At 40.8% G+C, this 23,560-nt stretch overlaps 1 protein-coding gene across 1 annotated transcript; it reads left to right on the top strand.

Annotated features, from left to right (window-relative positions):
• The first annotated feature begins 7,982 nt into the window (after positions 1-7,982).
• On the top strand, positions 7,983-11,104 carry LOC147452007 (pentatricopeptide repeat-containing protein At4g13650-like). The gene is made up of 2 exons (XM_086517842.1): positions 7,983-10,751; positions 10,830-11,104. The coding sequence occupies exon 1, from the start codon at positions 8,134-8,136 to the stop codon at positions 10,219-10,221; it is 2,088 nt and encodes a 695-aa protein (XP_086373968.1). The 5' UTR covers positions 7,983-8,133; the 3' UTR covers positions 10,222-10,751; positions 10,830-11,104.
• Positions 11,105-23,560: the final 12,456 nt, after the last annotated feature.

Raw genomic sequence — 23,560 nt, 5'->3', positions numbered from 1 at the left:
CTATTCCTTAGTAACTCTACTATGTTAGACCCACTCCATTACTCTCTATAATTAACCAATTCGAGCCGTGGGTGTAGATACTTAAGTGCCTATTTTCAATGACTAAGAGGAGTAGCAACTAAGGTTTGAATTGCCAAAGCATACACTAAGTAAACACATAAGTTTAATTAACATGGCTGACAATAACCAAGAGAGTATAATGAACATTGATAACTTTTATTTTGCAGATGAAGGTGCTAATGATGATACCCCCATGTTTGTTAATTATCTTGTTACTAGGTTGCCACAAGCTATGGGCAACCCCACTTTGCAAGCCAAAGTTACTCAACAACTTCGTGCTTATGTGATTTCCCTTCCTCTCCAAGAGAAGAGAGAGCTTAGGAGGCCTCTTGATGAGACCAAAAAAGAATACTCTCTCCCATACAAGAGGAGGAATCCAAAGACAAGAAAGTAATGAATCCCTAAGTTCCTCTAAAGATGTGGCTCCACGAAGACGGCGGTCTAAACGATCGCCAACTCCTCCCAATAAAAAATGGTCAACCCACAGTCCTTCCCTCATCACTCCAAGAGGGAAGAGAGAAAACAAAGGAAGAAAAGGGTAAGAAAGAGGTCACCCTCTTCTCCCTCTTCTTCGCCTTCCTCTTATTCCGACGAAAGCAATAGCTATTCTCCTAGAGAATGCAAGAAGGGAGGACATCACAAATCTTACCCTACATGGCGAAGGTCCCAAAAGCTCAAGAAGGTCAAAGAGGGAGGAAAGAGAATCTCTTTCCTTACCTATGATGGCACCTTTGGTGCTACCGACATAATATTGGCCTTCATCCAACAATTTGATGCGGCATTTGGAGACGAGGGCTTCGCGGAGTCCTCCAAGATACGCCATGTAGCTATGCACTTCCAAAAATAAGCTCGTCAATGGTGGGCTAGCCTTCGTGGCAACGACGAAGCCGCAAAGACATGGAAAACTCTACGAGTTTCCATCATGAAGCAATTCCTTGCAAGTGATGCAAAGGACAAAGTGCTTACCAAATGGTGAAGTTTAAAGCTTCTCTCTCATGAGTCTATCCACAAATATGTGGACAAGTTTTGGGATTTACATATCAAGGCTACTATCTTTCAAAAGATAGACTTTGTCAAGCAAAAGCAACAATTCTGTGCGGGATTACCCAAAGAGATGACCGAGTATGTCAACTCTCAACGGCCTGGTTCTATCACCAAAGTAATCCACCACACCACGGTTGATTTGCGCATCAATTTCCAACAAGGGGCTAGAGGGAATGTCTCCAAGCCCATGGACAATAAAGACAAAAGTGATGCCAAGGGAAAAACCAATGCCCAAAATTCTTACCAAGGCTATTCCAACAACAACAACAATTGGTCCAAGGAGAAGAGAGTTTACAAAGGTAAATATAAACTCTCTCCTAAAGAGCGAGAAGCTTTTCATAAGGACCACAAATGTTTTAAGTGTGGGGAGCAAGGCCATGGTTATTGTCCTTGCCCCAATAGAATTGCCTGCAATGAGACTCCTAGAGCCTCTATGTTTGAAGCTCCAAAAGAGGATGCTCATTGCCAAGGATTTCTCCTTTCCTATGCTTGGGAAAAGATGCAAGAGCATGATGCCTTTTTTTTGTTTGACCTTGTTTCAACTCACAACTTCATATCCACGGAGTTGACCACCAAGCTAGGCATACAAGCCCACAAGGTGGGAGATACATTGAAATCCGATGGAGCTATCAAGGGACAAGGCCTCTCACTTACTTCCTTAATTGGAAAATTGAGGCTTCATGTCCAAAGCTATGTGGACAAAGAGGACCCTCTCAAACGTGAGGATGTTATCGTTGGGGCACCATGGTTTAACTGCATGGCTTCCAACATGAAGTTCCTTGAAAGGAGAATCTACTTCACCTACATGGAAAAGAGCATGTACATGGGATGCTAATAAGTTGGGGAACACCATATCCCTGCAATAAAGGGAATCAAGAGGAATTAGAGTTGTCTAATTTCCTAAATGGATTTCAAGATGTTCTCATTGATGAATCCCTAGTGAGCTACCTCTAAAATGAGGGATGATGACCATGCAATTGATCTCCTATCAGGAAGCTCACCGCCTAACAAGCCTCCTTATCGAGTTTTACAAGCTCAACAAGAGGAGATCATGAGGCAAGTGCATGCATTGGTGGAAAAAGGGATGATGAGGTCTAGCTCCTCTCCATTTTGTCCACCATTACTTTTAGTGCAAAAGAAAGACGACACATATCACATGTGTGTCGACTATAGATCATTAAATAAGATCACTATCAAAAATAGATTTCCCGTGCCGTGGGTAGAAGATCTATTTGATAAGTTACAAGTTTTGGCCTGACAAATGCTCTAGACACATTCAAATTCATGATGGACAAAAATCTTCAATCCATTCAAATTCTCTTGAGGAGTATAAGAGACACCTCCAGGTAATCCTTCAAGTTGTGAGAGAGAATAAGCTTTTCATTAATCAAAAGAAAAGTGAATTTTTCCTACAAGAGATTCAATATTTAGGTCACATTATCTCTAAAGATGGCACCCATATGGATCCAACAAAGTTAGAGATAATAAAAGGATCACCTATCCAAGGAATCTACAGGAGGTACGAAGCTTCATAGGTATGTGTGCATACTATAGATGCTTCATAGAAAAAAATCTCGCTAATAGCAGGCCCATTACATGACTTAACACAAAAGAACGTTAAGTATTCATGGACTACAAAAGTGCAAGAAGCTTTTGAGAAGCTTATCTCTCAATGTGTGCTCACACTATTAGATCTCTCAAAGACATTTGAGGTCCAATATGATGCCTGTGGTGATTTCCTTGGAGCTATTTTGCTTCAAGAAGGACATGCCGTAGCATATGAGAGTCAAAGACTCAATTCGGATAAGTGAGTATTGGGAAAATACAAAAAAGAGCTACTAGCTATTCTATATGCCCTAAACACGTGGAAACACTATCTTTTGGGGACTCCACTCATCCTACAAATAGATCACAAAACCTCAAGAACTTCAGGACACAAACCAAGCTCTCTGACAAAAAAATGAAGTGGGCAAATTTTCTTTTGCAATTTAAATTTCATATTGCTCACATTGGTGGCAAGCACAATCAAGTGGTCAATGCACTTTTACAATGGCCAAGGATAAATGTGGTGTCTATATAGCAACTCACAATGATCTATCTTTTATGAAAGATGAGTATGCTACTGACCAAGACTTTAGGTACGTAATTACAACCTTTGCAATAGCGAAGAAAAAGAACCATTCACCTTGAAGGATGGTTATCTTCCAAATGGCAATAGGCTACCCATACAATAAGAAAGTCATGTATGAATCCCATACTTCTCCTTATGCGGGGTATAGAGGGATTCCATAATCTACTCTTCGAGGAGTAGAAATGTATTTATGTTGGCCTACCATGAAAAGTAAACATACCATGAAGAGTATGTTTCAAAATGTGTGGTACACCAAAAGTCAAAATTTGATTGAGGAAAGCAACTTGAATTGTTTGAGTCAACATGCTTACCAACAAAACACACTCTATGCCTGTCAAAAAGACTTTAAGGCACATCAAATGGAAACCCTCTTCAGATCTCAATATTTCAAGCATCATGGCTTGCCAACATCCATAGTGTCGGACAAAGGTCCTAGAATGAACATTAATTTCTAGAAGGATCTCTTTGAGGATCTAGAAAGTAGATCAAATTTCTCTTTTGGCCTATCATCCACAAACGGATGACCAAAGTGAAACAACTAATCTAACGATTTTTGAATCTACTAAAAGCTATGTCATGGAAGTAGATCAACGTTCACAATGATAGAAGTACCTACTTCTTATAGAGTATGTGTACAATGACATTGTACATACTTCTATGGGGATAGCACCTTTCGAGGTTAACACTAGTTTGGTACCAAAACAGGACACTTAAGTGTCCTTTTTTAACAAATTTTAATTAAATGCTACTTGCATTAGATGGTTTATTTAAGAAAACTCTCTTGATATGCTTAAATATGTTAGCGAGAGGGTCTTTTAAAAATATAACCTTGCATTTTAGAATCTACCATGATTAAGAACTATACTCATCAAGTTGACCCTCGTAAGACTGTGATTGATGCTTTGAAGAAATCAACTTTATAAGCTCAAGAAAAATGAAGCGACCTTGTAGAAAATTTTAGGTGACTTTTTCACAGTTTTTCTATAAGTAATTGGAAGTTTCATGTGCAAAAAAATTGACAAAACAATACTAAGTGCACATGAAACTTACAAAACAGTTTTTCTATAAGTAACTGAAAGTTTCAAGTGACATTGACAATTTGTGAGTTTTAGAAAGTGATACATTGCTTGCCCTTTCCATTGAGGACTCGAGTTGGCAAGTAGAAGGGCTTTGGTATGAAACAATTATTGGATCATTTTAAATATTCAAAACTGCATAAGAGAAAACTCAAATAAGCATAAGCATAAGCATTCAAAACCTCAAATAATATCAGACTTTCCCGTAGATCAATTAAATGTATCAAAGTATGTGGTACATACAAAATTGAGGTGCCTAAAACCTTGGTTTCAATGTTATTATGGAGAACTCAAGATTTTCAAGAGTTTTTGCACGATAAAAAAATCAAGATAGAGTTCAAGCAACGAGATTTAATTGATTGAGGGAGCCTAAAAAATACGTAGTTTCTTGGTTTAAACATATAAAGTCATTTGTAGTTGTCAAACTGCACTATAATAGTACCAATTTCATGAGGGGACCTTTGGAAGACCAAAATTATGCTCTTATTCAGCACATGCTCAAGTATGAAATTATGTCTATAACTTGCGTGTGACTTGGAAACTTGTCTTTGAAGTGCATTTTATTGTTTTGTAACACTAAGTGCTAACACTTGGCTTTTAAAAACATAAAAAAGGCCATCTCTACAAAAGATATAAGAATTTTATGATTTTTTTGGCAAAACAACTTGAAATTTCACTAAAAATTTATGACTTAGAACTTACCAGGATTCTCTCCATACCGGTTGTGTTTTGATATGGAGAAAACTCCACTGTTTTCTTTCCTTCATAGCCAACCTATGGTATAAGCAAGATGTAAAAAACTTCTTTCTAGCTTGACAAATAAACTGCCAAAACTTGGTAGGAAAACAAGACACTTTAGTGTCTCAGGACACTTAAGTGTCCAATTACAGAATTAGTGTTAAAGAGGGAAGATCCAAAAGTCCCTTACTACTTAAAGTACATGGGAAGATCTTTGCCTGCTGATGAATATAGCTGAGACTCACAAGAATCTTTTCCAAAGATTAAAAAGGCTATATACATCTCAAAGCAAAGGGAAAAAGGGCTGCTACTAATAAGCACAAAAGAGCCTTAGCCTTTAAGAAAAATGATTGGGTGTTGCTAAAGTTTCTCAAGGCTCATCTAAGGCATACTACGGGCAAGAATCCTTCGGGCCACCAAGAGTATTATGCTGAACTAGCAAAAATATATTATGGTCCTTTTTAAATTCTTAAGCCAATCAATGAGATGGCTTATCAATTAAAGTTTGGTGACAAGGTTCTCCTTAGGGTTAGCTTTCCTTTGGTGGCTTTCCACATTGTAAGCTTCAAAGACCTCCAATAGTTAGTGTTAAAAGTCCTTTGACCTTAGGCAAGCTAGGGCTAAGCTTGAGGTGGGAACCGACCTAAGCTTGAGGTGCTTGTCGTGCTTGCTGACTAAGGTGCTTGAGGTGCTTGTCGTGCTTGATGACTAAGGTGCTTGAGGTGCTTGTCGTGCTTAATGGCTAAGGTGCTTGAGGTCCTTGTCGTGCTTGATGACTAAGGTGCTTGAGGTTCTTGTCGTGCTTGATGACTAAGGTGCTTGAAGTGCTTGTCATGCTTGATGAGGAAGGTGCTTGAGAAGCTTCCTATGCATGGGGGGTAAGGTGCTTGAGTAAAAAAGAGACCCTACAAAGGAGGGAGAAAGTCCCAAAGTTAGGGGAATCTTTGACTTACCTCCCACTCACCCAAAGGGCACCCTTTTCTCAAGGGGCACATGTGACACATGTCAAACTCTCTCTATGCTTAGCCACATAGTGTGCTTGAATGCTATTGGTTGGGCTAAAGAGGGGTCCAATGAGCTTCTAGTTCCATTCAACAAATATCTAGATATTTTCAAGCTCTCTCTCTCTCTCTAAAAGGAGGAGACTTGTCCAAAGACTACCCATATACTTGAAATGCATGGTGCATATGATTGGCTAGGGGGAGAGGGGTCCAATGAGCTTGAGGCATTAGCAAAAAGTAGAACTCGCCCCAAGAAAGCAAGGGGTGTGCTGGGAGGTATACACCTCTCACACACTCAATTTGTGGATTCATTCTCACTTGGTGAAAGTAGAGGAACTCCAATTCCCTCTCCAAGATTGTGAGAAGTGAGAGCTTACACCAACACTCTTGGTTATGGAATGCAAATCCAACCAAGAGCCATGCTTCAATGCTTAAGCTTTCCATCTTCTCCATCTTCAATACTATGCTATTATGTATGCTAGCAAGAAGAGTGATGATAAGTGAGGAACTATTTCTTTCTCCTATGAAATGTTTTATCTTCCTCTTCCCTACCCTCATTCCCCGCTAGATCTCTCCACCTTCGAAGGTGTTTTAGGCCTTGGAACTGAGGCTTGGGATAGTTAATGCTTTCTACAAAGTTTATGCTATGCTTGTGATGCATGAAGCTTCCATCTTCATTGCACCACTTAGGTCACAAGGAACACAAAGATTGTATTGTACCAAGTCTCTCTTGATGGGAGAAACTATAATAGAAATGCCTATTGGAGGGGGCCCAGCTTCGTATGAATCCAGTCCTCAACTTTTGTCATACTCTCTAAACTCTCTCTCTTGCAAAAGTATTGTTCATGCCAAGCTAACTAAGTACCATGTTTATGTTGCTACCGTCAATTAAGTTCACCCGCTTTGCTCACAAAGTAATCTCACAAAAGTGCTTTACCTAATTTCCTAATTCCGCTACTCTCAAAGTTCATACGCCATTTCCATTACATTTTTAGCATCACTACATCAAGACACTAAGAGTGTCAGTTTGACATTAGCTTTGATCATATCTAAGATCATGTTTGGCTACTCAAGTTAGAAGTCGTAAGGGAAAATGGTTTTAAGCAGAGGGATGTTAGTGCAATTCTTATTTAGAATGATTGAGCACATTGTCTCATCCATTAGACTGTGGAGTTCAAAAGCTTTAGGGATCCCGCTATGTTAAGCTGAGACATTCCACAAATGGTTCTTCTTCCTCAATGAAGAACACCACCATTTTCGAGATTTAATCCGCATGTGGAGGGTAATCCACGGACTTAAGCACATGGTTCCAACCTTTTGTTATGTGTCACGAAGTCCAATGTTCATCAATCGATTGACTATTTTGCATTAGAAAGAAGCATTCCAATTTCTAGAAGAAATACGAGTTTTAGGGATCCCGCTATATTAAGCAAACACTCCAAAAATGGTTCTTCTTCTTCAACAAAGAACAACACCATTTTCAGTATTTACTCCGCATGTGGAGGGTAAATATATCCGCGGACTTAAACGCACTGTGCCAACCTTTTGTTTTGTGTCACAAGAAACTCCAATAAAAATTGTATTCAAGACAATCATTCCAATTTCCAAAAGAAGAAGTGCTTCAAACAAGTTATTGACGAGGGAGGAAGACCGAGACGAGAGTGAGAAACCACAGATGAGAGAGAGAGAGAGAGAGAGAGAGAGAGAGAGAGAGAGACGACTCCACAATTGCAAGCCCCAAAGTATGTGGAGAGCACACACTGAGTACACATATATAGTGGGGACTGCTAGCTATATATAGCATAAGTGTGAGCTCTCTATATAGCTCCAACACAAATGAGACAGTTTTGCCTTGTGTTGGAGTATGTTAGGACAAGGAATCTCTTAAAGATGGGCCAGTTTGCTGTCCTCACACATCTCTTGGGGCCAGGGGTTCATTCAACGAGTGTGAACTAATTTCATTCATCTAAACTACCAACTACCTCGACATCACGCGATTTTAACCAACCTGTTGCAGTGAGGGCTGCTGTGGAGCAGCAAGGCCTTGTGACGCAGAAATCCGTCGCAATGGTCTGAGGCCTTCATGGAAATCTCTGGGAGTCGAGGATTTGCGACAGAGACTTGTCATTGTACTGCCCAAATTGGGGATTCATGCAGAGTCCAGAGGCCGACGGTTCGTGTTTATCTCAGAAGTCGAGGATCCACAGGTGAGCCACGCGATAATATTCTTTGCTCTGGCCAAATTGACTCTTTTATCGCGTCCCTCCGGACTTGTACCCGGAACAAAGATCTTGTGAGGGGCACCATCATACACCATGATCTTGTGCACAGGGGATTGCTCGAAAAGTGCTCGGATGCTCTTGTGACTATGTATGCAAAATGTGGTGAACTTCAGAAGGCGCGAGTGTTACTTGACATACATACGAGCAAAGATGTCATCACCTGGACTGCATTGATAGCAGGCTATTCTCGTGTGGGGCAAGGGGAAAATGCTTTGGCTTGTTATGAACAAATGCAGTGTGAGGGCGTCCTGCCAAATGCAGTGACGTATCTTTGTGCCTTAAAAGCTTGTGCTATGATAAGCTCTGCTGACAGGGGGAAACAAATTCATGACGAGATTGCTCGACAAGGGTTGTTGCAGAACAATATTGTGCTGGGTAATGCACTGGCGGACATGTATGCTAAGTGCGAAGCAATTTCAGAGGCTCGAAGGGTGCTTGAGAAACTTCCTTCTCGGGATGTCGTATCTTGGAATACATTGATTGCGGGATACACCCAAGTAGGGGATGCTCAGCTAGCGCTGAAATGTCTTGAAGAAATGCAGTGTGAGGATATACTTCCAAATTCAGTGACATTTTCTAGCACCTTAAAAGCTTGTGCTGCAATCAAAGCCATTGATAGGGGGAAGCAGATCCACAAGGAAATTGCAAGGCAGGGATTATTACAAAATGACATTGTGCTGGGCGGTGCCCTTGTGGACATGTATGCGAAGTGTGGAGCCGTTTCAGAGGCATGGCGGGTGCTCAAGGAACTTCCTTCTCGCAATGTTGTCTGTTGGAATGCATTGATTGCAGGATATGCGCAAGAAGGTGAGGCTGAGAAAGCGCTAAATTGCCTTGAGCAGATGCAACGTGAGGGATTCCTGCCAAATGAAGCGACTTATGTTTGTGCTTTAAAAGCTTGTGCCACGGTCAGGGCTGTTGTCCAAGGAAAACAAATTCATGAAGAGGCTGCAAAACAGGGGTTGTTACGGAACAACAGCATTGTGCTTGGTAATGCTCTTGTGGACATGTATGCCAAGTGTGGAGCTCTTTCAGAAGCACGACAGGTGCTTGAAGAACTTCCTTCTTCAGATGTTGTCTCTTGGAATGCATTGATTGCGGGATATGCACAAGAAGGTGAAGCTCGTCAAGCATTGAATTGCCTTGAAAGGATGCAGTGTGGAGGCGTCCAGCCAAATGGTGTGACATATGCCAGTGCCTTGAAGGCTTGTGCCACAATTAGAGCTATTGACAAGGGAAAAGAAATCCATGACAAGATTTTGAGGCAGGGGTTGTTGCAGAATAACATTGTGCTGAGTGGTATGCTTGTGGACATGTATGTCAAGTGCGGCGATGTTTCCGAGGCACAACGGGTACTCGTCGAACTCCCTTCTCGGGACATTTTCTCTTGGAATGCACTAATTTTAGGATATGCGCAAGAAGGAGACGCTGAGCAAGCACTGAACTGCTTTGAACAGATGCAGTGCGAGGGCATTCTACCAAATGCAGTTACATGTGCGTGTGTGCTTAATGTGTGCTGTCATCGAGGTCTCGTAGAACAGGGCCAAGCTCTTTTCGCAAATTTAACCAACAAGTATGGTTTGGAGCCAAGCATAGAGTGTTACACTTGCATGATTGACCTTTTTGGACGAGCAGGGCACCTAGAAAAGGCAGTAAGATTGATCCAGCAAATGCCATCTTCTGATTATACAGCTATTTGGCATGCCTTACTAGGTGCTTGTTACAAATGGGCAGACATCAATGTGGGGAAATGGGCTTTTGAACAAGCTGTAAAAGTGGATAGAAGTGATGAGACATCTTACATTCTCCTTGGGAATATTTATGCCGCAGCGGGCATGAAAGATAAGGCAAAAGATATTGAAGCCTTGAGAATTAGGGCCAAGGCATGAAAGGCTACAAAGGGTAATGTGCTTTGTTATCTGTTGGAGAAGTTGGCCCTTGCATGTGCAGTGATTAGCACACCTCTCAGACAAATGAGGATTGTTATGTTGGTGCATGACAAACAATTGTGGCCTTGATTACACCAGTTTTTGTCATTGATTTGGAGATGGAAAGTGTTTTGTAGCGATCACGAAAGATTAGGTGGCTCCCTTGTGCATAATCAATCACTTTCAGGGGACATTGTGATTGCCATTCAATGCTTCGCTTATATCTAATTTAAATACTCCCGCAATTGTGATCATGAATACCAATTTCTGTCATCACTTTTGAAGTATGAAGGTGAAGAGCAGCTAGTTCTTTTATCATTCTCGACAAAAGCTTGGAGCACTCCTTGTGTACATACAGCAGCATTGAAAGGTTGAACCATGGCAGCAGGAGAAAGCCCTAAACTGATTATACTATGAGGTAGGGCCATTGTGCCTTAGCTCTCTCACATGCGGGTTCTTCACCTGGCCCTCTTCCTATGTCAGCATCAGAGGTATGCTCTTCTCTTAAGCTGGATATGCCTACCTTCTTTTCCCATGATTGAGGGGTTTTCTTTTGCCTGCTTGTGCAGGAAATAGGAATCGAAATATTTTTCGATTTCTGCCACAGGTGATGTTTGTTCATGAGGCAAAAGAATTACATTGGTGTCCATGTCTGTGTGTATCATGGATGAAACAACAGGAAAAAGATACAAGGTGTATACCATATGCAATGGCTCAGTAACCGAGTCTCAAATCTCATTGAAAGAGTTAATGTTGGCAATCAAGCACGGTTGCATCCATGGACACTACCTAAGTTTGTAGAGATGTCTAAAGCTCAAACCATAAAATGTGAGTACATCATGGACATACTAGTGCTTAGCAAACTACAGATACATCGTGTATTGCACAAAAATAGTGTGCGAGGTGGATGAATGTACTTTAGCTAGCAATTTTTCAAATGAGCCCAAATTGGGTGAGGATTTGCACAGGATCTGCTGCATTGTTTAGAGCTTGAAGGGGTGCCAAATAAAGTTGTGTGCAACAAGTATGACGTGGGTGTGAATGGCAATTTGCAGGTGAAGAACGACGCCATAGAGGGAGCTCCCAGCCATTTTTTGGCGGTTCACCATCATTCAATATATAGACAGATGAGATGAGGGGTGAGGAGGGATGGAACTCTAAATCTAATGGATGTGGAACTATATGTAAAGGGGAGTATAACCATCAATGCAAACGGCTAGCTAGCTCCATTTGGCACCGATCTAGGGGTGTAGAAGTTGAGGAATCCCCACAGCATAATAGCATAATAGTAGACGGCCCGCTCTGTCTCCCATTACCTTGTTTGCACATGTCATAGTTGGATCTCTCAAAAAACCTTGCGATCTACTCTGTGGACCTGGTAACTTGGTTCTCTAGGGCATGTACAAGCTTGAGCAATCTTTGCATGTTTTAATGTGACCCCTCTCTGAGTGTTGGTCGGTGAAACTGCACAACTCTAAAAGAAGTACTACACATCCCATTATGCATACAGGAAATGTGTCATTGTCTATGACAGATGGTAAAGTACAGTACTTGGTTGATGTACTGCATGTATCCAACATCACAAAGAATTTGGTATCTGTTGGACAAATGGTTGAGTAAGGTTTGCAGGTCCAGTTTAACTCCGATGGTTTCTTTGTTGAAGAGCATAAGAAGAATGGAATGTTGGTTGCACAAGGAAACAAAATGGAAAAAATGTTTATTTTGGATGTGAGTATGCCCGAGGTGAATGCTGTCATGTTTGCATGAGGTTTAAACATTGTTCCATATATAGAGATTTGACGCAAACGTATTATCATGTAAATTTGCACAAGTTGAAGATGATGTAAACTAAAGAGATGGTTACAGATTTGCCAACATTTAAAGTTGAAATGTAGAAAGTTTGTGAAGCTTGTCGATTTGAAAAGCAGGCAAAGCATTCTTTCCTCATGATAAGGATGTAAGCAGGAATGCATTGGATTTAATGCTAAAATGGCGGGAAGCTATGGATGAAGAGATGGTTTCACTTGATGCAAATGAAACATGGGAATTGGTGTCATTACCAAAAGGTAAAAAGGAAATTGGATGTAAATGGATTTACAAAATAAAGCATAATGCTGATGGCAGTGTGAGCACGTACAAGGCAAGGCTTGTAGCCAAAGGTTATGCACAAACTTATGGGATTGATTATGAGGAGACATTCAATCCGTTAGCCAAGGTGGCTACCATTCGTGTGTTTATTGTAGTGGCTGTTGCTTTAAAATGGGTGTTAAGCAAATGGATGTAAAGAATGTGTTTCTGAATGGAGACTTGGAGAAAGTTGTGTATATGGAGCAGCCACAAGGTTATGCGAATATGAGGCTTCGTGACCTTATATGCAGGTTAAAGAAAGCATTGTATCGGCTGAAGCAAGCACCTAGAGCTTGGGATGAGAAGATTGTGGCATTCCTCATCTCATTGGGCATTGAGATGTCGGATGCACATCATTCATTATATGTGCAAAAGAATGAGGCATGAATTGTGATGATATGCATTTATGTGGATGATTTGATTGTTGGAGGTGATAATGTGGTTGAAGTAGAGGACGTACATGCTCTACTTATGCAGGAGTTTTAGATGAAAAACTTGGGAGACTTGCAGTATTTCTTGGACATTGAAATTATTTGCACATAAGAGGGTTTATGATTGTCACAAAGGTAATATTCTTTAGACATGTTGAAAAAGTATGGTATGGTTGATTGTAATCCAATTGTAATACCTTAAATCAGAATTTGAAGATGGGGAATGATGTAGATCAAGTGCTTGAGAATGTTACTATGTACAAGAAGATTGTGGACAACTTGATCTACTTGACTAAATCACGAGCTACACAGTTGGATTGGTGAGTGCGTTTATACAATCTCCCAGGAAACCACACTTGGATGTGGTGAGACGTACTTTGCGCTATGTGAGTGCTACTTTGGATTATGCACTCTTTTATAGGGCTGGTGTGGAGTTGCAACTCTATGGCTACACAGATGCAGATTGGGCTAGTAGTACAATCATAGATCTACCGATCGATTTATGGTTTCACTTGGGAGTGTTGCTATCACATGGAGCAGCAAGAAGCAACCTACGGTTTCTATTTCGAGTACAGAGACAGAGTACAAGGGTACTGCAATGGCGGCATGTGAAGTCGCATGGTTGGGATCACTACTTCACGATGAGGGCGAGCTTTTTGAAATGGGGCCTCTAAACCCAAACCAATGGGCCTACCCTCACAAAATGTCCATAAAGAGGTACGCACACTACTTGGGGCACCACCTTCTTTTGGGAGTGGAGAAGGAAACCAATCAAAATAACATTTGCACTCACCCACTCAAGCAACACACTTTGAGAACCCTTACTCTATGTACACTTTGGACAGTTGACACCATCAACGATTGTGCAACCCAATGCCGTGTATCAAATGTAAATATGCAATTTGTGGAATAGCATTCACCTTCTCCCCATAAAAATACCCATGATACATCCAAACTCCTCTTCTCTCAAGGACTCATCAAAAAATCATGCACACAAGGCCTGCCTCTCAAAAAACACACAAGAGAATCATCTACATCGAACTAACACACTTTGCATAAAGAGCTCAAGACTCCATCTATGCAATGCCATGACAAATAAAATCACCAGGAGAGGTAGTCACATGCATATGTAATGAAGCAAAAGAGAGTTGGAGTGAGAATTTCTTTAGACCAATTGAATAATGACAAATAAAATCACCAGGAGAGGTAGTCACATGCATATGTAATGAAGCAAAAGAGAGTTGGAGTGAGAATTTTCTTTAGACCAATTGAATAAGTGTGGAGAAACAAACCAATGGTAAATTGAGAATAGAACACTTACTTGATTTCTCGCACACCTTTTAAAGGGAGGACAGATGCTGGCTAACCATCACGAATTGCGACACTTGAAAGTTTTGAAGATGATTTAATGATCATTAACATAACCATGAGAGAGATCATGATGTATTTACAAGTTATTGAGGGGCTACAAATGATTTATTGGGTTGATGGAGTAAGAGATTGTAGAATAGAAAGAGTGGAGGATAGAGTTGCACTTCCTCCAAAGAGGAGGGTTAGGAGGGAGGATGTGAAAGAGGGAGAGTTGGGGTTTTCTCTACTATTGATCAAGAAACATCATGAGGTTGAAAATATAGGTGTGTGTCCTTGAGTCTCTCCAAGGGGGGCTATTTATAGTTGTGTAGGAGTGGGATTATGGTACACTTAATTAGGGTAGGTGATTAGCCCTAATTAAGTGTCCTTTGACCACTCATTGAATATTGGACATAAAAGGGACTATTTATTCACCAAAAATATCATTTTAGACCGTGAAGGCTCCATAGGGGTGCATAATGTAGGTAGGCCCTACCATGAGGCCCAACGGGTGGCTCCTGCGGGGTATCTCAACTTGTCTGTCTTGGCATTTAGAAAGCATCTTTAGGTTGGTCCCATCACATACAAGTGACCTTGAACACTCATTGCTCTTCTAGAAGATGAGTAGGGGAAAAATAAGATCTCACCCTCTTGATTTACTTGATTTACAGTTTCCTTTTGCTGCGAATCTGACAGATTTACACTATTTTGACCATAAATTTTTACCTGTAGCTCGGAATGACATGCTTCAAAAGGAAAATTTGACCTCCTCAACATCTTTGATATGAATTTGGACTATTCTTCACGCCCATGCACCAAAGAATTCGGTTTGGAAGGTCCACACTAGGCTAGGGAACCTTTTGCTTCCAAGTCTTCTTGTATGGGCCCTTTGCTTGTATGCATCCAAGGGGAATCATGCTTTTTCAAAAGGCTATGATGCTTAAACAAATAGAGGAGGGCCCAATATTATTTTCTTGTGAAAAGAATATACAATTGGAGTCTTTTTGAAAGGAGAAAAACTATATGTATATTCTTAAGAGAAATTGGGCCACCTATGTAGGGGGCATAGAAGACTTGTAGAGATGGACCATAATCTTTGGTAAAGACAAGTGGAGAGCTGATTTCCATGGTAATTTATCTATATGGGATGGAAGATGGATATATTATTTTTCTACTACTAATTCACAAGAGGTAAGAAAGTTTGGGGGTAGATAGTTGGTTATTGTATGCTTACTTTTATTTACAAAGCAAAAAGGAAAAGGATGGTACTATAAATATATGACTAAGGTGACATTTTTGGGAAGAGTACAATGTATGTGTCGCCACAAAGGTTAAACGAAGAGGGGGAATTTACTCTAGATAACTTAATAGCGTAGAAAAATATATAGACATATGAGGAAGAGGATGTTGAGTAGGCTGAAAAATGTTGCAAAAAGATGGTTACCATTTTATGCCACTCATATTAGCCCTCCCCCAAGCCTAGAGATATTCATATCTTTAGGAGGACGGTGTTGCTTCTTTTTCTTTCTTTTTTTTCTCTTTTTTTGGTCATTTTTCCTTTTCTACTTTTTTTTTTCAATAGGAGGAGTGTCATGCACTCTTTTACTCCATTAGACCTGCTTTTCATTACCTCAATCCCATAAATCGGAGATGGGAGGGTTGCCTTGGGTATGTTCAGATTCCAAGGCTGGTTCTTCTTTGCACATCAAAGCTTTAAAAATAGGTGGAGCATTTGCCAAGCCGAAGGGAGCCATGCCAATTTGGAGCTTAGACGATGTAGGCAGATGACTGCCTATCAACAGATTGATACGTTGAAAGTAGGGCTTTAATCTCCATCCATTGACTCTAGTCTTGTGGAGTTTTCCTGATAAATTTGCTAATCTATAACTACCATTCCCAAACTTTGTTTTTATCATGAAAGGTCCCTCCCATCTTTGCAAAAACTTTTTGTCAAATTGAGTATCAAGTCGGTTATCATAGCGAAGAACCAACATACCTTCCTTCAATCCTTTCCCCTTGAGCTTCTTGTTGATTTTGTCCCTTTGGCTTGTCACTTTGGTGATGTAGTGATCAATGGACTCTTCTCTATCTAGCTCAAGTCGTTGGAGATCTAAGATCCTTTCATGTAGAACCTCTTTTGGTTTTTTTTCCACTCTTGCAAGAACGCGCAAGCTTGAGAGCTCTACCGCAATGGGGAGAAGTGCCTCCTGTCCATAAACTAGATGAAAAGGGGTGAATTGGGTAGATACCTTGAAAGATGTCCTATACGCCCAAAGAGCAGCCGTCAAATGGCAATCCCAATCATTAGGCCGGTCCACAACCTACTTAGAAATGATCTTACATGTCATTCCATTCACTCTTTCCACCAATCCATTGCATTGAGGATAGTAGGGTGTGGAATGCAGGTGTTTCACTTTTAACCTCCTCAAGAGATCATTCAGAAGGTTAGCCCTAAAACCCGGGCCTCGATTTGATAAGATTTCTAGGGGTGTTCCAAACCTACTACAAATATGATAAAAAATAAACTTTGATACCTCTTCAGCTGTGATTCGGGTTGTGCTTGTTGCTTCCGCCCATCGTGTCATGTAGTCAACACCCATGATGATGAAAACCTTCCCTGTAGAAGTACGAGGTAGGGGACCTATTGCATCCACACCCCACTTTTCAAAAGGGCCATAAGATATTATTGGGACTCGAGGCTCATATGTTAGTCGTCTATCCCCAGCAATTTGGCATGGCTTACATGCCTTACACCAATATTGGACATCACGATGTAAGCTCGGCCAAATAAACCCTGCTTGTAAAATCTTCCTACTTGTAATATCTTGAGAAAAGTGACCACCATAGACATCATCATGACATGAAAGAATAATTTTCTCTATCTCTTGCACGCCTGGTACTCTCCTCAAGACCAAATCTTTCCCTTTGTGATATAAATCATCCCCGATCAACTGGTAAGGTGTGGCCTTCTTAACTAGTCTATGTCTTTGCACCTTGTCTAGTGTTTGGGACACTCACTTGCTTGTAGAAAGAAGATAATGTCTTTTAGCTCCTCTTGACCTTGATATTTGGGTTCATATAGTTTCACACCTCCTACCGCCATTTGAAGCTTTTCATTTGCGAGTAAGTCTGCTTCCTTGTTATGAGTTCTCACAATGTGTTGTACCTGTGTTGCTTTAAAACCCTTCATCAAAGCTCTTACACTACTAAGCCACTCAAACAATGTACGATTCTTGCACCTCCAAGTCCCTTGGATTTGCCTGACCACTAGCAAAGAATCACCTTTTATAATAAGTCTTTGTATGCCTAATTCTTTGCATTCTTCTAACCCAAGGGTTAGAGCAGCATCCTCAGCCTCATTATTAGAGTGAACATTGGGTAGAGTGATACCTTTTCTAACCATTACCTCCTTTTGTGGGCTCAAAATGATGATCCCCCCTGCTGCTTTGTCTTGTTGGCATTGATAAGCTTCGTCAAAGCATAAAGTATGGGCATTATCAATCTCCTTCACTTTGAACTGTTTTGAGCCTTCCTCTCTTTGTAGTCGTGATCCTTCCCTTTCTCTCACTTTGTAGGTGAGAATGTCTGCAAGTCTTGCTCTTGTGCTATCTTCTACAAGGAAAGTGTATTCAAATTCTTGGAGTTCAAGCACCCACTTTGCTATTCTAGATGAGAGGCTCATGTGTTGTACTACATATGGTAGATTGTGCTCTAAGGTGAGAAAAACAAATGGCATAGGGAGAAGATACGATCGAAACTTCCTTACCGCAAACAAGATTGCAAAGACCACTTTCTCCATTTCAGTGTATCCCTTCTCGGCCGGAGTCATCACCTTGCTTGCAAAATAGATCGGCCTCATGTATGATGTTTTAGGATCTTTTTGCATCAAAAAAACACCAATTGCTTCGAAACCTACACTTGGAGTGACATAGTAGGTCTCCTTTGGATCTGGTGGCATTAGGATTGGGAGAGAGAGCTAAGAATGCCCTTCACTTCCTCAAAACATTTTGCATGTTCCCTCCCCCATTCAAATGTAGATTGGCTTGCCAACCTATGCAAAGGGGCGATGGCTTGTGCTAGGAGATGGATGAAGCGAGACATGTACCTCACTTTGTGGTTGAAGGTCATTAGCTCCTTAGTTGTTGTTGGTGGAGATAATGACAAAAGGGCCTCTACTTTAGAGGGATCCACTTGAATTCCTTGTGAAGAAACCACATGGCCTAGCAAAACCACCTGAGATTCACCGATATGACACTTCTCTGGGTTGAGTTGTCCCCCAAATTGATGGAGCCTCTTAAGCCTCTCTTCAACCCTTTGGCAGTGAAGTGATCTACAACTATAAATATAGAAATCATCCATAAAGACTCTTATAGATTTTCCAAAGAATGGCTGAAATACAAATATTGTGAATCTCATAAAGGTGTTAGGAGCATTGTTGAGCTCAAAAGGCATTACTCTGAATGCAAAACATCCCCAAGGTGTGATGAAGGTGGTTTTGGTTGGTCCTCTTCTGCTATTCTAATTTGAAAATATCCTGAATACCCATCACACACAGTGTAGCATTCGTGACCTGCTACTTCATTCAAAATTTCATCTTGGAAAGGGAGAGGGAAATGGTCCCTCTTTGTCGCAGCGTTGAGGGGTTTGTAATCCACGCAGACCCTCCACTTACCATTCTTCTTAGGAGTGACTACAATAGGTGATACCCATTCGGAGTTGGATACTAGATAGATGAAGCCAGCCTTCAAGAGTCGATTCACTTCTTGTAGGAGAGCCTTTTGTTGCACAGATCCTAGTCGCCTTAACTTTTGAGCCACGGGTTTGGTCCCTGGTTTCAATTCAATTCGATGCTCTATTACATCTACACCTCTTATTTGTGAGTAGTCAGTGATAAACAAATTGGGATACCTCCTTAACATATTGATGTAGGACCTCTTCTCCTCACAAGTAAGATCTTTTGCAAGCATCTTCTCAAATCCTTCTTTAAGGTGGTGGCATCTTTCATCCCCTCATGTGTGATTGTCTATTGGCGTTTCTTCTACAGAAACATCTTGGGTGTTGGCGTTGAATACAATTCCCATTACCTCCAAAGAAAACTCCTCTTCACTGGTTGATGCACTAGTTGATGCTTCCTTATCACTTGAGTAAGGACTCTCCTCCTCGCTCTCTTCATCTGCCGTGGTTTCATAGTTGATATTTAGTTGCTTTCCTTCTCGCCAATCATACACCACCGGTTGACCCTTCTTAAGAATCAAACGACCACTTCCCCATTTTTGATCTGCATTCACAGCAATGAGCCAAGGCCTCCCTAGGATGATGGGATAGACCTCCCCCTTAGCTGGCATGACATATATATCCACTCGTGCATCTATGTTACATATAGAGACTTTTACATTTTCAATGATCCCCAAACACTTCACACTTGAGTTGTTGGCTAGCCTAGCTTGACAATTAGAGGACTTTGTAATTTCAAGCCCTAACCTGCTCATTGATTTTTCCGTGATCACACACATTTGAGCTCCACCATCAACATATACATTAGACACCTTTTTACCCCTTATGTAAGCATCCACAATGGGTTCCACATCTTTTTGTAGCTTTGAGGCCACAACCTTAATGGAAAGATTTGCTTTCTTTTTTGGAATTCTTGTACTTACCAACTTTGACCATTGCCTTCTTACTTTGGCTGATAGGTGTAGAAGTTGAGGCCATGAAATGTTTGGCTTTTGGGTTTGTAAATCCTCCAGGATGTTGTAGGGCTCTAGCTCCTTTCCCAATGGGAATTCGTTGATACCAATTTCCCTTCGCCTTGATCTTTTCTTCCTGCTACTTTCAGCTTCTTCCATCTTTGACTTCTTCTTCTTGTCCCTTCTGGCTGAATTTGTTCCTTCACTTCTCATGTCTTCATCCTTATCATGTGCTCTTGTGCGTTTTTCTGCCGGCATAACATCAAAGTTTAGAGTATGCTCATCTATTACCTCTTCTAGCTTGATGATGTTGACTCCTCTTTCTTCCTCCTCATGTGGGATGGAAGGTATATTTGCTGGTGGTGGTGGTCGACGAAGGATTTGTGGGCCCTGAGCTAGTTCTTGCTACACAGTGAGAGGAGGCGGTCCGGGGGGATATACGTCTCCCGAAAGTCGCCTTGGATGTGGACAATTGTACATGCCATGGCCCATTTCATTGCAATTCCAACATCGCAAATCTTGATCTTGTCTTCGTTGATTGCGATTCCCTTCTCTTGGTTGTTGTTGTTGAGGTAGGTCTTGTACTAGATTCAGAGTGAGGTTCTCAAGCTGTTGAGTTAGCCTTTGTAAAACCTCTTGTTGAGAGTTATCTCCTATTTGTGAAGATTGTGCAAGAGGGGCCCTAATTGGTGCTTCCATGGTTTGTGAAGACTCCCTCTCACTCACTTCATTCAAACCCCTTGCTCTATGTGCTTGGAAGTGTAGTTTTCTAAACTTGATGATGGCTACCTCATGTGCTTCTTCGAAGGTGGATGGGAATTTTAGATCTACTTTATCCTTTAAAAGTGGATACAAGCCAACCATGAATCTCTCTTTTTTTAGAAATTTAGGTGCACCACCATGATTTTCTAATGTAGCCTCCCACCTACCCCATAGATTGACAAAGGTTGCTTCATAAGAGGGATAGTCTTCAAGTGATACCTGCTTATGTCCAATGAGACATTTCCATAGTCCTTCAGAAGTATCACCTTGCCCGAATGGAGAGGAAGCTTGCTCGCAGTCTCTCCTAGTTGGACTTGATTTGGGGTTGCAAGGTCTCATACCATGCTTTAGCTTCTGCTTTTAGAACCAACGGGAAGGCTCGTAGCTTTACTTCCTCTTCATCTCTCCCGTATATGAGATGTGCCATCTCCAAGTTGTCAAGAAACTCTTGCGCATCTTCCCCACTTCTTGCATAGAACGTGGGAAAAGAACTTGACATTTTGTTTAGACTTTTTGAAATTTCTTTTTTTAAAAGAAACTTTTCTCTTACGGGCCGCACAAGATTGTTGACACTATAAATCTGATTACATTAAAATGAAGATGTACACATCCATTGTTAATTCGTACTTTATCATAGGTAGAATAAATGGATTAATTAAAGCATTGATTTCATTGAGGCGAGTGGATCCAAATATCCTCCTTATGATAGATTGAAACCTAAACTTAGTTGCAATGATTATATGAATGGATTGTCGAGAAATAGGCCTAAAAGGTTCATTGTTTTGATCGTGATTTAGTGCTACTCCTCGTTGTTGGTTTGAAGACCTCGTTCCTTCATATGGCCCTTGAGCACCCCTTCACCACTCCTTGTTCTTGCATTTAAAACAAAATGAAAATGTGAACATCAAAAGAAGTTTCATAATTGATGATTGGAAGTATAATTGGATTGGGTGATGCCAGTATTTCTCTAAGTATTTCTGCACCAAACATAAAAACAATGCGTTGCTGGAAAAAGACTTTTCTATCTATGTGAACATTTACTCTAATGCGTTGTGCAAAATGAAATGGATAGATGGGAACTCCATTGTTCATCACTAAAAAATTTGAAGGTAACTTGGAAATATGTTCCTCCGTGGGGGCACCACTTTATGAGGGTGAGCTTTTTGAAATGGGGCCTCTAAACCCAAACCAATGGGCCTACCCTCACAAAATGTCCATAAAGAGGTACGCACACTACTTGGGGCACCACCTTCTTTTGGGAGTGGAGAAGGAAACCAATCAAAATAACATTTGCACTCACCCACTCAAGCAACACACTTTGAGAACCCTTACTCTATGTACACTTTGGACAGTTGACACCATCAATGATTGTGCAACCCAATGCCGTGTATCAAATGTAAATATGCAATTTGTGGAATAGCATTCACCTTCTCCCCATAAAAATACCCATGATACATCCAAACTCCTCTTCTCTCAAGGACTCATCAAAAAATCATGCACACAAGACCTGCCTCTCAAAAAACACACAAGAGAATCACCTACATCGAACTAACACACTTTGCATAGAGAGCTCAAGACTCCATCTATGCAATGCCATTGCAAATAAAATCACCAGGAGAGGTAGTCACATGCATATGTAATGAAGCAAAAGAGAGTTGGAGTGAGAATTTTCTTTAGACCAATTGAATAAGTGTGGAGAAACAAACCAATGGTAAATTGAGAATAGAACACTTACTTGATTTCTCGCACACCTTTTAAGGGGAGGACAGATGCTGGCTAACCATCACGAATTGCGACACTTGAAAGTTTTGAAGATGATTTAATGATCATTAACATAACCATGAGAGAGATCATGATGTATTTACAAGTTATTGAGGGGCTACAAATGATTTATTGGGTTGATGGAGTAAGAGATTGTAGAATAGAAAGAGCGGAGGATAGAGTTGCACTTCCTCCAAAGAGGAGGGTTAGGAGGGAGGATGTGAAAGAGGGAGAGTTGGGGTTTTCTCTACTATTGATCAAGAAACATCATGAAGTTGAAAATATAGGTGTGTGTCCTTGAGTCTCTCCAAGGGGGGCTATTTATAGTTGTGTAGGAGTGGGATTATGGTACACTTAATTAGGGTAGGTGATTAGCCCTAATTAAGTGTCCTTTGACCACTCATTGAATATTGGACATAAAAGGGACTATTTATTCACCAAAAATATCATTTTAGACCGTGAAGGATCCATAGGGGTGCATAATATAGGTAGGCCCCACCATGAGGCCCTACGGGTGGCTCCTGCGGGGTATCTCAACTTGTCTGTCTTGGCATTTAGAAAGCATCTTTAGGTTGGTCCCATCACATACAAGTGACCTTGAACACTCATTGCTCTTCTAGAAGATGAGTAGGGGAAAAATAAGATCTCACCCTCTTGATTTACTTGATTTACAGTTTCCTTTTGCTGCGAATCTGACAGATTTACACTATTTTGACCATAAATTTTTACCTGTAGCTCGGAATGAAATGCTTCAAAAGGAAAATTTGACCTCCTCAACATGTTTGATATGAATTTGGACTATTCTTCACGCCCATGAACCAAGGAATTCGGTTTGGAAGGTCCACACTAGGCTAGGGAACCTTTTGCTTCCAAGTCTTCTTGTATGGGCCCTTTGCTTGTATGCATCCAAGGGGAATCATGCTTTTTCAAAAGACTATGATGCTTAAACAAATAGAGGAGGGACCAATATTATTTGCTTGTGAAAATAATATACAATTGGAGTCTTTTTGAAAGGAGAAAAACTATATGTATATTCTTAAGAGATATTGGGCCACCTATGTAGGGGGCATAGAAGACTTGTAGAGATGGACCATAATCTTTGGTAAAGACAAGTGGAGAGCTGATTTCCATGGTAAGAAAGATAGATATATTATTTTTCTACTACTAATTCATAAGAGGTAA

This window comes from Adiantum capillus-veneris, chromosome 8, assembly GCF_014529385.1.
Source record: "Adiantum capillus-veneris isolate H3 chromosome 8, ASM1452938v2, whole genome shotgun sequence".
NCBI classification, from domain to species: Eukaryota; Viridiplantae; Streptophyta; class Polypodiopsida; order Polypodiales; family Pteridaceae; genus Adiantum; species Adiantum capillus-veneris.
This window is presented reverse-complemented; position numbering and strand designations above follow the sequence as displayed.